The sequence below is a fragment of the Brachyhypopomus gauderio genome, chromosome 14 (genome assembly GCF_052324685.1).
Source record: "Brachyhypopomus gauderio isolate BG-103 chromosome 14, BGAUD_0.2, whole genome shotgun sequence".
NCBI lineage: Eukaryota > Metazoa > Chordata > Actinopteri > Gymnotiformes > Hypopomidae > Brachyhypopomus > Brachyhypopomus gauderio.
In genome coordinates, this window is record NC_135224.1 from 12679700 (window position 1) to 12696228 (window position 16529).

The window sequence follows — 16529 nt, forward strand, 5'->3', positions numbered from 1 at the left end:
GAAGCAATAACTAATAAAAGTATCAGGGAAAAAGGAGGTTTTAATGAATAAAGTGTACAAGCCAAAAACCCATGACAACATCTAAATTAAGGATACAATGACCAGACAAGACATATATAGAAAAAACAACCCTCAGGTGAGGAGGCTCATACACCCCGCCCACCTGAGGGACGAATACAACACAACAAGACAACTGCCGCTGTATACAGGGGTGACCAGTAGGGGGCCCGCCGAACCGTGACAATTTGGAATATGATCAGGTGTTAAAGAAGAAATCATTGTACAATCTTGTTAAAATTTAATACAACAATTAATTAAAATGTTAATGTGTAAATAAATGTAAAGAAAATTCAACAATTACTTATCTCTAAAATAATGCTTATAGTTATATAGCATTAGTCATATAGCAGAGTATTAAACCCTTCAAATGCATAGTACATCATGAAAAAGCTACACAAGTGATTTAAATAAGCTGTGTGGTAGAACACACTGCAAAGAGGCATTCTTCTTCTTTTTTGTAAATCATGGTTGCGCTTTCCGCTCGAGAGTCCAAAAAACTTTTTGGCTAAAGTGATTGTCAATTTGCTGTTTCAGCTGCAACACACACACACAAGTGCACACACACGCACACACACACAAATTAGAATTATTTATGTGGTCTTTCATTTAATGCAAGCCTTGGAGGAACAACTTTACCAAATTATGTTTCTTATAAAAAATATAAAGAATTTAAGATTGCATGTTAATCCAGAATTGGCACTGCTAATTACTGCTCAACATGGTAACTGACCCTGCTGCTGATGAACTAGGCCTGCTGTAGAGTGCTTATGAGTAAAAAATCTATCATGAAATCAGTCAGTATCATTGTAAACACCAGTAAGTAGGGGGGGTGCGAGTGTAAGTATGTCGACGGGGGGGGGGGGTTGCGAGTGTAAGTACACTACCGTTCAAAGTCCAGACATTGACAAGGTAGAAATAATGTTTTTTTTTTATTTGAAATAATTTTCTACTTTGCTTTCGTCAAAGAATGCTCCCTTAGCAGCAATTACAGCATTGCAGACCTTTGGCATTCTAGCTGTGAATTTGCTGAGGTAATCTGGAGAAATTTCACCCCATGCTTCCAGAAGCCGCTCCCACAAGTTTGATTGGGTTAATGGGCACTTTTTTAGTACCATACGGTCAAGCTGCTCCCACAACAGCTCAATGGGGTTGAGATCTGGTGACTGCACTGGCCACTCCATTACTGATAAAACACCAGCTGCCTGCTTCTTCTCTAAATAGTTTGTGCATAATTTGGAGGTGTGCTTTGGGTCATTGTCCTGTTGCAGGATGAAATTGGCTCCAATCAAGCGCTGTCCACAGGGTATCGCATGGTGTTGCAAAATGGAGTGATAGCCTTCCTTATTCAAAATCCCTTTTACCTTGTTCAAATCTCCCACTTTACCAACACCAAAGCAACCCCAGACTATCACATTACCTCCACCATGTTTGACAAATGGTGTCAGGCACTATTCCAGCATCTTTTCAGTTGTTCTGCGTCTCACAAATGATCGTCTGTGTGATCCAAACACCTCAAACTTTGATTCATCTGTCCATAACACTTTTTTCCAATCTTCCTCTGTCCAATGTCTGTGTTCTTTTGCCCATATTAATCTTTTTCTTTGCCACTCTGCCCTGAAGGCCAGCATCCCGGAGTCGCCTCTTCACTGTAGACGTTGACACTGGCGTTTTGCGGGTACTATTTAATGAAGCTGCCAGTTGAGGACCTGTGAAGCGTCAATTTCTCAAACTGGAGCCTCTAATGTACTTGTCTTCTTGCTCAGTTGTGCAGCGGGGCCTTCCACTTCTTCTTCTACTCTGGTTAGAGCCTGTCTGCACTCTCCTCTGAAGGGAGTAGTACACACCATTGTAGGAAATCTTCAGTTTCTTGGCAATGTCTCGCATGGAATAGACTTCATTTCTCAGAAAAAAGAATAGACTGTCGAGTTTCAATTGAAAGTTGTTTTTTTCTGGCCATTTTGTGAGTTTAATCGAACCAACAATTGTAATGCTCCAGATTCTCAACTAGCTCAAAGGAAGGTCAGTTTTATGGGGAGGGGGGGGGGATTATATCGCGATCGATTCTTAGTGTTGACTTGTAACTTCCGCAGTAGCCCAACTCAAAAGTAGCCCAAAAAACCGCACCCCGCGACCCCAGAATTTTTACCCGTGGCAGGATTTTCAAACAAGCCCAATTTGGCGTGAAAACTGTGAACCTGGCAACTCTGCCTAGAGGGGAGGCCCCCTTCCTCCTAATCTAAGGGGTGGCGTAGTTGAAGTATGAACAGACCCGCCACAAATGTTTAAAATTTAAGGACAAGCTTTCTGCTATAGTGCTTGTGCAGTTTTATTGTGTTTTGTTTTTACCCAACATAGAATATAGTTTACACTCACCGCATTCAGGGCTTGGGATATGGTATCTTCTCTCATGCAGTATTGGGTGATGGCAGAAGAACACAGCACGGAGAGGGTTAATGTCCGATTATTGGCCACTGGACAAAAATAAGACTTAATGAATGAATCTATGTACACAGAGGTGGGTTAAGGTGCATTCCCTGAATCCAATTTTAAATCAATATAAACCTGTTTCTGAGAGGTAAAACGTTTCTAAATTGAGAAACTAGCTTAGTTTAGATGTCTTCTGTATGTCACAGTTGATAATGGCTGGTAGCTAGAAGCACGCTGCAAATTCACAAGCAACGCAAATCCAGTCACCACGCAACGTGTAACGCTTTGGTGGTGGCTATATCAGTATCCACTCCAACCCGGATAGAACAGTCTTGTAACTGAGTTCAGGGGATGAGTCGTGGAGGAGGGAGGAGGCCAGAAACAAACGCGGCAGTTGTGTTTACTACAAGAAGCCTAGTTTATTTGGCACAGTCTGGGCTCCAGCTCTACGGGACCATCCCGTACATGAACGAAAATCACCGTTACAAGCTCTCTTGCGTTACTCAATGAAAACAACATAAATGAGCAAGGGCCAAGCAGTCTGTCAGTGAGTCGTACCAAGGGAAAACTAACAAACTCTCTCTGCGCGCTGCGTACTGATGCAGGCGCACTCGCTGTTTCTTAAAGAGACAGTGTACAGTTCTGAGTGTTACAAACGGAAGTGTTTCAGGATGAATTATGCAGGGACTCTGTAGGTTTTAGCCAGTTGTGCTATACAGTTTCTCATTACATTATACGGGACTTAAGTTGTAAAGCTCTTTAAATGTAACTTGCGACATTTAAAGAGCTTTATTAATTATGTCTCAGCTAGCAATTTAGATAGAAACTATGCAAATGATTTAGCTTATGCATGGTTGTAAGCTAAGACTATACTTTTAACACTGTTGCAACAATCTAAAATTTCCACATGATTTAAAATTTAACTTAGAATTTAGCCAGGAGTAGGTAAAAAGTCAAAATCATGTCTATGCTTTTTGATACACTGCGATAGCAAAGTGGTTGCAGTGCAACCATCACAGCAATGTTTTTATGTCCAAAATGACATAGCACTTATTGAGAGATTTACACTTAGTAGGAGGCAACTGAAAACTGAAAACCGTTCCTTGGCGCTATCTAATGGTAATGTTCTATGTTAAGATCATATGACTGGTGTGTTGATACCATTGCAACTCACGTACTTGCAGTGTGTGCAAGCATGGTACTTATCTCCTCTATTAATCTTTTTAAAACATTTTGGGGGTTTAAATTACACTGTTGGTAGACAGAAAGTGTTTTCTTGATGTTTATATTCCCAGTCGAGGTGGAGGACTGGATAGTAAAACAACACCCACAAGCAAGTCTACCTCAGATGTTTATAGCGAAACTCCTCAGAGGTGCTTGTGATTCTACAATTAAGTGAGTAGTGCAGAGCTGGGCTCCAGGTCAGGATCAAATCAAATCAAATATATTTGTATAGCGCTTTTCACAACACATGTTGTCACAAAGCGCTTTATGGATTTTTTTAGGATGACAAAGGCTGAGAGCCAGAACACGGTGTTCCTCAGCTCATTAACCACAGCCAATGCTCTTGCTCATGCTGAAGCTCAAGCAGCAAAAATTGAAGCAGCGCGTAATGATGGATATCAGAACCAGCTTAAAGTAAAGCAAACCCAAGTAGATGCTTCTCTGAATGCAGAAAATGCATGTAGATCACTGGATATGGTGCGACTTGACAATGCGGCAGCATTCACATTACCTAAAGGGAAACACCTTAGAGAAGACACCGCAGAGAAGTTCTTCTGCAAAGTAGAACTACCAGTGGATGATTCAGAAGAGCAAAAGAATACAGAAGAATACGTTCGTGGACATGCTACAAACAATAATATTGTGTCTATGCCTGTGCTTGAAGGTATTTTAGATTATGCTACTTGTATTGTTTGTTGAGCACCTTAGCATGACCCCATGACTATCATTAAATACAAAAAAATAAGCATGGGAATGAGTCTGAAGAGACCGATGTGTACTTCTCTTCTGATGCAAGTGAAGTCAATGAAGCAGCCCCAGATAATCACACTACCTCCACCATGTTTGACTGTTAGTATGGTGTTCTTATTGTGGAATGTTGTGTTTGCTTTATGCCAGATGTAATAGGACCAATGTCTTCTAAAAATGTCCACATTTGTCACATATATTATTGTGATCATCATGTTTTAGAGATTCAGTGCTAAATCTATTTTAAACATGAATACTGTACTTCTTTGTGGGGGACCTGCTCTATGGAACATAAAATGGTACATTTGAGGATTACAAAGCAATTTGAGCTGCACATTATACAATAAATAGAAGAATACCAAATTATCACGTTCATACTGTTTACAACTTCTGGTGGTAAAAATGAATTTTCGGTCCTTTTAAAGAGTTTTTAAGGGAAATGTGAATTTCTGAATGAGAATGCTAAGGATACAAATCATTGCAAAGGTATTACAAACTAATTTGTAAGTAATTTCAAAATATTTCAGTAATACTGAAGAGTAATACTGAAAACTGAAGAAGAGTTTCTTACATACACCTTTCATGTCAAACTTCAAAAAAATACAAGTAGCCTAATAGTTTTGCTGAAAAATCCACGTAGAAAGAGAAAATATTTCTGTCTAAACATGTTCTGTTTGAAGATATGCAAAGTCAAATGTAAGCTTAACAGCTCATTATTATCATTATTAACTGTTAGCATGTGAGACAAATCATGACATTTTCCTCATTCCTAAAACCCACAACCATGCTTCCTCGTAGAATGCTGAAAAATATCTGGATGCTGTCACCCTCAGCCATATTTTTGCCATAAAAAAACAAGCCCACATTGCACATTACTCTTGCATCTAGAAGGCTTTTTCTAACTTCAGTTGATGCTGGGAGACCGTCATAATGAACCATGGCGTTAATGATAATTACAACTTGAAATGGGAAAACTAAATGCTGATCATTTAAACAGGGTTTACAGTGATGGTAGCCATTTCAACCCTGTTGCTTACAATAGTTTGTTCTGAGAAAAGCCAAAAAAGGGCATAAACTGTCGCTTCTGGTGTCACCACTTACAGGTACAAAACGCGATTTTTGTAAATTCATATGTGACTTTCAAACAAATGCAGAGCTACATCTAATAGATGCCCCATAACAAATATAATATCTTTTACAAAAACATGTCATGATTCACAAACATGTACATTATGTTCTACAATTTTGTGGGTTATGTGAATTTTGGCGTGTCTGTATGTAGTAGGTGCAACCCTCTGTTGAAATTACACATTCATCATCAGTGGCGGACTTAGAAATTTGGGGGGTCAAGGCGAATTTTGCTATGGGGCCCATCAACATTAATATGCGAGAAATAAGTCAGCTAATCAGGGGGCCCATACAGTGGGCTGCAGTGGGAGGGGCCCAAGGCAATTGCCTAGCCACGCCTCTATGCAAAGACCGCCTCTGGTCATCGTACAAATATATCGCTCACGAACAGTAGGTAGCAATCCATGTATCATTCGTTCATTTGATATTCAAATGAAAATCAAAATCGGAAAATCAAAAAAAAAACAATTCATTATTTTGTTATTCGTTTTGAATATAAAAAAAAAAAAACAAACCAGGTTTTTAACACGGATTAGTGGCACTAGCTATGGTTAAATTTAAGCTATGGTAATGGTACTATATATTGGTACCATTATTTTTGAGGGGAAGTTAATAGAGGAATGAGCCAGGAGGAGTCACAGACAAGGTTATGCTACAGAAAATTCTGCTTACTATTATATCAGAAAAGATATAGAAACAGAGACTTGTCTGTTGGGTGTTCATCATCAATCCACTCAGTCGCTCAGTCAGCTGGAGTGATTTCCTGTGCAGTCACATCTTGTAAAGTGTACCAACAGTGCCACCTAACTGTTCAAGAGTGCCATATTTGGACAACAGCATTGTGTATTTGTGGAACACCTGCTACAAGTGTGCCAAAATCATGTGATTCACAACAGACAGCTGTGGATCATGTATGCATTTGCGAATCGTGGGAATGCATGAGCAAAACATATTTGTTTATGTGTGATGTATTAGAAATTCATATATGAATTTACAACAATAGCATTTTGTATTTGCAAGTACACTGCGTTGTGTTTGTTTGCAAATAGTATGATATTTACAGAATATGTATTGTGTATTTACAATGTTTTGGCAGCAAATTAGATCCTCATGGAGATTGTTAACAACCAATAGGTGAACTATTTGACATGACAAAGGGAAAAAAAACTGATGAAATCAAATGCAGTTGATTTAGTCAGGACATCAAGACAAGAAAAAGGCAAAGTTAAGATAACAATTGTAACAACCTTTCACCGAATGATTGAGATGATGGGAGCACAGAATATCTCAAGAAAAGTTTATTCTAACATTGCACATTTGTCTACAAAGGTTACATTGTATAAAATGTTATTTGGTTTAAGACCAGCCTCTAAAGTTTGAGAATGCTTGAGTTTTCATACCTGTTTTTTCATTTGTGGAAACGGGGGCACTCTCCAGGTCACCTGCAAGAATGCTGACATTGAAGTAATATCTAGATCCTGATTGTAAGTCAGGAATGATGGTGGTGACTTGTCCTGTTACATTGAAGGTTCCATTCTTCATCCAAAAAGGAGAAGAGTAGGTCAACTTAAACTTCATATTTGTGACCCCTTTTGATTCATCTGGGACAACCCACTTTAGCTGTACTGTGGTGGTGTTTTTGCTGATGACACTAACATCAACAAGTGGCACAGGAACTAGGAACAAAAAGAAAACCATTCAGCTCACAGAAACAGACAAGAAACAAACAAAAAATATTGCAAAAATAAGTAAATATAAATAAATGCATCATGTTTATATGTTATATAACAGAATAAACTAGAAATGCTTTCTAGGCCTTGCTTATAAAACAAAGGCATACTCACGTGTGTAATTGGTTGCATTCACTGCATCACTTTTCATGATAAAGGATTGCATTCCTTCCACCGTCAAGTAAGAGATGACACTAACTGTGTACTTTTCAGCTGCTTTCAGACCATCAAACATGTAGCTTGACTGATTTGTGTTGATAGTAGTGAGTGGGATGATGTTGTTGGTAGAGTTAAAGATGTTCACTTCGAACCTGGTATAATTCCCCCCTGGGTTTTGCCAAGAAGCAGTAATACTGTTATTTGTCCTTTTTAGGTTCAGATTAGACACCGGTAATGGACCTGCATGTGGAGAAAGAAGAAAGGCATAATGATTTAAGACACACTCCTCAATTTCACTGACTTGCTCTTTGACATTCAAACAAATTCTGCCATGACTGCCAGATTCGTAGGACCACATTCAGACTACAAGACTGAATTAATTCTAAAACAATTTATTATTTAATAACAAGTGTTTTTGGATAGATTAAATATTCATATGGAATGTATAAATGAACACAAGAATGTGCTGAACACAATAATCATAAGAGTGTATTGAACAGTTACTTTGAAATGAGAACCGCTAGAGGTTGTGAGAAAGACACGGACAAAGAGGAGGTTTGATATTCATGTCAATAAATGAATGTTCTGAACAGTTGGAGACTGCAGTTGGGAGAAAGACACGGACAAAGAGGAGCAGAGAAGAAGTCGTCCATAACTCACTGGTGTAGGCACTGATGTTAAGAGCTTCTCCTTCCACAGAGCAGTTTGCCAGCGCAGACACACTCAAGGTGTATTTACTGCCTGCTGTGAGGTTCGTCAGTGTGATTGTTTGCTTGCGATAATCAGCCTTATTAATCTCATTCTCATATAGAATAATATGATAGCAGTATTCTGTACTATTACAATCATCTGAGTCCCAGGAAACAGTTATCTTTGTAGTATCATTATTTGCAGATGTGAGATTTTTTACTGGAGAAGGCTCTAGAAATGAGAAATTTTAAAAAGGTAATCAATATGGTAAATATGCGGTTTGAACTTTACAACAGCAAAAATTGCATTCATTTTACCATCAATAATGTAGTGTTGTCTATGTGTGGGGTGAAGTGATGTTCTCTTTGTTTATGTGCAATGTTGATTTTGTGTTCTACAATACCAAAAATTGGGGGTAGTTACAAAATGTTGAATGTAACATAGAGATAATTTTGAATTTAGAATAATGGACATTTTAATATATTTTATATTTATATTTGATATATTTTTTATTTATATTTTTATATATTTTATCTGTCTTAAAGGAAATTGACTAAATAATGCACCATCATAATGCTAATTATTCTGAACTAACACTGACATGATTAATTTATGGCATTAAATGCCACTATTCTTTGCTAATCAAAACACATGACATGTTTACATGCGTGTGACATTTTGCATATAGTGTGTTAAATCTACTGTTAACAAGATTTGACTCACTGGTGTAGCCATTAATCCAGGCTGCTTGTCCATAAACAGAGTTGTTGAGCACAGCACAAACTGTGAAGTTGTATAATACCCCAGGATGTAGCTTTACTACTGTGTGACTTTTATGATCACTTTGATTGCCAGACACATAGTAAGAATCATCAGGTCCATGTGGTTTTCCAGACACATTTACTAAGTAAGAATCATAACCTCCATATGGAGCAGTCCAGTTGAGGGTAACGTTGTGCATTTCTACATTCACTATGGTCAGATTGCTGATGCTCTCGGGTACTGAGGGAAAAATAATGAAGGTTAGCTCTGTGGTACTATTTTGCTCATAATGTCTTATATCCTGGGAAACTGAGGGCTTTTTAAAATTTGTATTATTTTTTTCTTGTTTTTTTAACTATTAGTATATGGTACTAAAGACCAAAATATTTAATAATCAAATATCCTGCATACTCATTGCAGTGACTGCATATAAATGAGTCAGTGTCACAACTGAAAATATAATGACCTGAAATCAAATGGCTTAATGCATTGCATTATTTGATAGGGCAACACACATAGAATGTACTGTCATAAGATCCATCCATTTCTACTCACGAGTGTAGAAAGAGAGAGTGTCAGGATTGAGATCTCTGCCACATTTCACAGGGATCATCTGGATCTGGTACAGTGTTCCTGGCTCTAGGTCATTAAACTCTGTTTCCAGTCCTGTCACATTTCTGGTATGGTTTAGGTTTGTTTCATTTAAATATGTTCCGTTTATGATTTGAACATCTTGTCTGGAAAGCTTGACACGGTAGTGGGTAATATTCCCAGCAGCCTCCTTCCAGCTCACTGATACCGTAGTGTCTGTCGTATTGTTGACCACCAATGTACCATAAAATAGCTCTGCAGATTCAAGCAAGACATCAAATAACTGGAGAAAGCAAACATGAAATATTGCATTGAGATCTATGATTCCATTATGGCATCGGGACATTACCCCATCAGGGTTGATTAAAAAGGAAATAAATAATCAACTGGGGAATTAAGATAAAAATTATTAATGTCAACATGGATGTTTAAGGGTTTAAGTTTTCTCTAGAGGGTCTTTGGAATCAAGTCATGAGTATTGCATGTGTGATTTATTATTTTAGTTATTTTGTGTTCTTTAGCTTCAGCCATTCTCTTCCTCAAAATGAAGCAGGTTTTTTACATATCTACCAATGATGTATCTGTAACCTAAAAGGAGACGACAACAATTTTAGCCTCATTTAGCCTCATAGTGAAAATATCACTAAATTGCCAATACTTCTGCCACTTCATCGCCATTCACAAAATGTTTCTCACACCACGCATCATATAGGGGAGCTTTATGGGTGGCCAAAGACATTGTGGAAGGAGGCTGTTGTTTAGATAATGGTCTTTCCAGCCTGCTGTTCAAGTGCGTCAAAAGGTCTACACCACCACTGAAAATGTGATGTCTTTCAGAGCCACCATAAAACAGGAAAAGACAAGGACACATTTTCTAAAAGAGGAAGAGAGTGACTTGGCAAATTTGCATTAAAAAACTGGGCACAGACATTTACACCTTCCATGTAAATGTTCAGATAAGCAGATAACTTCTTCCTGTGTACAGGAAGAAACCCCATATTTGAAAGATGTTTTATAGCAAGAAAATTTGAATTGGTAAAACAAAAAAATGCAACACCTGAAGCTACAGAAAAATAAACCAATGTACATCCTTAATACAAGTTCTGGATACACCACTGTGCCAGCCCAACAGTACACTGGAAGCTACCTTATTCATATGGAATTACATTCAACAGTTAAATAATTCTAGACATTCTGTTTGGGTGGTAGTTTGATTGTGCATCTACATCTGATAACAGCATGGTTGTTCCAGCACACCTGTATAACTCTGCCGACCACCGGTTGTACCAAAAACACTCCAACCTAAATGCTTCCATGCCCGAAGAAGCTATGTTACTTAGCCCTGCAGCTGATACTGACAAGATAAAGTTGGGCTGGCGCATTAACCAATCAGAAGACAAAGAGGCATAAACAACCTGTCAAACACTTGCTTTTGGTCACTGCAATATTGCAGACAACAACAGAACGTATAAAAGGTTGTTTTGTTGAGGAATGGACTAGTGTTAATCTGAACTACAAAATCAAATAACCTCTGATCCTGGTAGTAAAGGACCAAAAATGTGAAATAAATTAAAAAGGTTAACAAATGACTTGATTGATAAGATTAATTCATCCTCTAAACCAATGGTGGCTTAGAAAACCCTCTTAAAATTAGCATGAACATGTAATTAAAGTTTTGACCTTGAAAAAGATTAGGAGGTGGTGATTCTTTTTTAGTCTTTGTGTGTGTGTGTGTGTGTGTGTGTGTGTGTGTGTGTGTGTGTGTGTGTGTGTGCGTGTGTGTGTGTGTGTGTGTGTGTGTGTAATAAAACATCTCACAGTCATATTTAATTATTTCATGAGTTTAGAAAACCCTCTTAAAATTAGCATATGAATACTAAATAAATGTAAAAATAAACACACGTCACTACCAAAAGAAAACAATCAGATCACCCCAAACAATTTGCAACAGAACATGTAATTAAATGTTTCACCTTAAAAAAGAGTATGGGGGTTCTGATTCTTTTTTTGTCTTAATTGTTATTTAATGAGTCAATTGTTATTTTCACCATTCCGTAAGGTCCAATAACATGAATCTATATGTTAATCATAACCAAATACTCAAACCAAGTGTTTGTCAAAACCATTTTTTTTGCTATACATCTTTAGTCTCTCTCATTCTGTCTCAAGAATCACTCGCTATATTAGTGTATAGAGCTTAGGAAGAGTATAGCAATTACCTGAGACTGCTATTGAACAAAAAAGCTAGTTTAAGAACAAAGAATGACCATGCTTACCATCATAGCAGATGTAGCGCAAGACATCGTTGCAGTGCTTCTCCCACCACATGCCAAAGCTGAGCAGGACCACGCAAGAATCCTCAATGTATGCATTAGGGTCTGTGTCATTTGCTTCAATGGTGACGGGTGAGCTGGCAACTGTACTAGATACTGTGGGGCTGGTAGAAATGCCCTCAGTTGTGTGAGGCTTTGTGGGGACACTGGTGGAGTTCTGATATACTGTGGATTTGATGGAGTTGGAGATTGTGCTAACAGATGCCTGAGTCAGCACTGTGCTTGGGGTTGTTGTGGAGTGTTCAGTGGAAATGGTATGGCTGGAAGTTACATCATGAGATGTTTCGAGACTTTTGGGGACCGTGCTGGCAACAGAATTGCTGTAACTATCAGTCATGCTGACAGTTGTGTTGTACACCTCTGGAAGGTGACTGGAATGATCAGACCTTGTGGTATCTTTGAAGGAACTGATGTAGCTATCTGTTGTATTCACATTTGTGTCATACACCTCTCGAGGGTGACTGGAATTATTATAGCTTGTGGTAGCTATGAAGGAACTGCTGTAGCTATCTGTTGTATTTGCAGTTGTTTCATACACCTCTCGAGGGTGACTGGAATTATTATAGCTTGTGGTATCTATGAAGGAACTGCTGTAGCTATCTGTTGTGTTGACAATTGTGCTGGAAACCTCTGTATCAATTAAACTTGTAGGACCACCTGTGTAGCCTGAAGCTGAATTAGTTTGGTTATGGCTGACAGCATTTAAACTCTTCTCGGTAATCGTAAAATCAGATGAATTTAGACAAGAGAGGAGTTTGGTCAAGGCTGGACAATGCATCATTTCATTAACAGTTGTGGAAATAGTTGGGGTAGATGTTGAGGTAGAATTTCTAGCTGAATCTGTAGTAGAATCTGTAGTAGAATCTGTACTAAAATCTGTACTAGAATCTGTAGCATAATAGGCTAGAGAATGTGTTGAGGAATGTGTTGGTGAATGTGGTAGGGAATAGGTTGAAGTTAGTGTAGTAGTTGGAGTAGTAGTTGGAGTTGGACATGTAGGCACTGGGACAACCGGTTTCTTCAGCACGGGGCGACCAGGATACCAGTTCTGAAAGCTAAAAGGGTCACCATTGGCCCACTGTGACCAAGGCCTAGAGCCATTAAAACTCTGCCGAAGCCCAATCCAGTAGTCTGAAGTGAGGTTATGAACAATGCTCTGTGCATTTTCTATCGTGATGATCACAAGGTCTTTGAAACAGGACTGACAGGACTTCCTGGCTTCATCCCATGTCCGGGAAATATTCTGGGGATAGTAATACTCCTTTGCCCAGATAACAGATGATGCTGAAGACAGAGCACGCCAGATTCAATGGCAGAGTAAAAAAAAAAAAAAAAAACACAACTGGACCAATTTTATAATGTATAAATTACAGCTGTAATGTGTTTTGTTAGGCAAATAATAAATAAACATTATTCTGGATGTTTTCAAGCATATACAGGAAGTTCCAAAAGAGTCTGTTTATGAATTTAATTGTATTAATTCATTATGAAAGCTGGCAGTTTGCACTTTCAATGAAGTACATGTTTGATCCTGGACCTCATTGCTCATCCCTAACTCATCTAATGTCAATTACAAAGCTTTTTAATGTCTTATTTCTTTCCAATGTATATTACAAAGCTTTCTAATGCCTTTTAATACAGTGGCCCTGAAAGACCATTGTGCTGCAAAAGAAAAACACACTGAGCATATTCATCAAAATGACAACATGTATGCTACATTTCGGAAATGTGCTGCAAATTCAGAAATGCTGCAAATCGAGTCACAACACAATGGAAGTGGGCCACAACACAACAGAAGTGTTTACTTAAGTGGAAGTACAGAAGTATTCAGCATTTTTGTATTGCAAGTAGTTTATTTTAAAATGTATTACTCAAGTACTAAAAGTAAAAAGTACAAGTATTGTGTTTTGAATTAATTAAAGCAGTCAAAATTTGCTTATCATTTTTTTATATATCACTTACAAATCAAAGTTGTCAAAGACCCCAGATACAAGTGTTCTGTATGTAAAAACAAGTAGCAACTTAAAAAACTGGGCTTAACACTATTACACAAAAATCAGATAACCTATGTTCCGCTATGTCGTAGGTTTGATGCAGAAGTACAATTTAACCTTAATTTAGTTGAGAAAACAAGGTGCATTTTGGATGTAAAATCCTTCTTATGGGTTTAAGCTCAATAAATGCCCTTACCCTATAAAACACTACACTATAAAAATGAGCACATGATTAGTCAGTATGAAAAGAGACACGGATTACTGTTGCTAAAAAAACAATTCATCATGACATCGCTTTTGTGATTTTTTTTGTGAATACTGCAGCACGTCATGAACATAATTAGGTTAGTTAGCTAAGATATCTAACCTAACTAGAGCTTACTCATAGCTCAAGCTGATGTGTCTTCTGTGTTTTTTTTCCATTGGAATTTTTGAAGGCCAATATTTCACACTCTTTAGGGAGGCAGAGTAGGCACTTCATCCTATACGAATTTACTTTCACTCCGGTAAACGCAAACACTGTCTCTAGGTAGGGCCAGGGGAGTCTCCTTCCTCACCCTCACTGCCACGATCACTCGATGTTGAAGGTGTGGAAGGTGCCAATACATGTACATTAAAACGCTAACAAGCTTATGTAATACACATATTCTTCTGCTATACCAAACACGGTACCATCTCTTTTAATGTGATAAAAAGCTAATTATTTTGAATCATTTTGAGTATATGTGTATTTGTATAAATATGTAAATTAAGCTGAAGGTGTTGGAAAATATTGAAAATGGACATTGAAAGTGCTGTACAAGTGCATGAATTCCACCTTGTATGCACAAAAATCGAGAGATGCATGACCTCAGTGAAGACAGATGTGACCGGAGGATGCGCAGTTTTTTCATGAGACAGCCTGCTATGGACGCTAAAGTGGTCAAAATTACTCTCAAACAAAATGCATTTGATTTGTAAAATGCCACAAAATACGCTGTAATATTTCAGAACGCCGTAAAAAATGCAACAACAAGCAACAAAAATGCCATATTTTATGGCATTCTGAAATATAACGGCATATTTTGCGGCGTAAAAACCTCCAAATCACCACTTTACAAATCAAATTAAAATAGTTTGACACTAATTTTGACCACTTTAGTGTTCCATAACCTGCTCACTTGACCCCGTGACAGCACCAGCTAACATGTTCACAATTGTAAAGAGTTTTTTACAGCACAAAAAAAATTATTGGAATAAAAGTGTTAAACTAATGGAAAATATGTAGTGAAGCAAAAGTGGAAGTTACTATACATCTCTGTATATAAGCAGCAACTACCTAGTGATAAGTAAGCAATTTTATCATGGAGAAGCTACATGATGCAGTATGTCTCAAAATGATTCCACATAATAAACAAAACCAGGTAAGACGAAGGGAATAACACTCTAGGTGTTTACGTTGAAACTAGAGTTGTGTTATAAAGTATCTAATTACTTAGAATGGGATTGAATTAGTAAAGCTCTTTAAATGTAGCTAGCCTATGACACCAGTAATTTTAATGTTTTTCATATGCAGATTTGACACATGTTTTTTCCCCAGAGCAATTTGTATGATTATCAGTATGATTCCAGTTTGTTCGTGGGAATCAAACCTATAACCCTGGTGTTGTTAAAACTTTGTACTACAGGTACTACATGTCACCGTGTATGTCAAAATCCATGAATTTATGAATATGCTCTCCTTTACCACTTATTTGTGATTGGTTTCTGACCACTGAACAGCTGTTGGTTGGATATGTTTATAATGGTGGAATGGGTCACATTATGCTCGACCAGCTGAGCTACAGGAGTCCAAATGATACGTGGTCAGCAATCAGAACTCTGACCAATCTGTGTTAGAATCCTGGTGGTAGGTAGGTGTTTCTCATAAAGCAATTAATGTATATGTCGCAGACAAATGTGTTGTATATATATTTAACAAGGCCTAACTATACACTTAATCCCTTCAACCAGTTGCAATGAATGGGGTTGTATATTAAAGAGCCAAACTCACAGAAAGTGTTGCCCCAAGGATTTTTGGAACTTCCTGAAAAAGCTCTAATATAGACTAGTTTACTGCAGGAATTTTGCACTGCAATTCAGATTATAACACATCAAACAACTGTAATAGCCTAGAACAAACAAATAAAACATTTACCTGTTTTCACAAAATAAATAAACAAAAAGCATAGAGTTGGTGCAGCTCAAAAATTGGACACTGTGATTAATATCTAGCAGTTTCATTAACAGATATTAAATCAGTTTTGAGCCATTACAAAATTCAGAAGTTTGGTTAAAGCTTACCAACTGTGAGCAGTATGACCAGCAGTGCCATGTTATGGATTGAAGACAGATGACAAGGTTGGTAATAGACTACAAAAAGGAAATCAACAAAGCATATTTAAATATATTTTAACACAAAACACTTCTGACAAACAAAGCAATTTAATAACCTTGTTACAATGAAGTTTGTTGAAATGATTGGAAAGCAGATGATATTACTATGATTGGAATGATTGGAAAGCAGAGCATTACCTTCCTGAGATTGATATTCTGTTGCACAATCCTCCAGAGAGATATATTATATATTAATATCCAGGAAATATGTACCAGAATTTGCATTTACCTAGCAACAGTGATGAAAAAACAAATTCTTACCAATCAGG

General features: G+C 37.6%; 1 protein-coding gene across 1 annotated transcript; it reads right to left on the reverse strand.

Moving 5' to 3' along the window:
* Positions 1-22: 22 nt before the first annotated feature.
* LOC143475284 (uncharacterized) lies at positions 23-16447 on the reverse strand. Its single transcript, XM_076973074.1, has 10 exons — positions 16399-16447; positions 16168-16236; positions 11795-13135; positions 9483-9773; positions 8889-9167; positions 8136-8396; positions 7431-7715; positions 6987-7262; positions 2434-2531; positions 23-594 (listed from the first exon to the last, which is right to left on the reverse strand). The coding sequence occupies exons 2-10, from the start codon at positions 16196-16198 to the stop codon at positions 523-525; spliced, it is 2934 nt and encodes a 977-aa protein (XP_076829189.1). The 5' UTR covers positions 16199-16236; positions 16399-16447; the 3' UTR covers positions 23-522.
* Between the last annotated feature and the right edge of the window lie 82 nt (positions 16448-16529).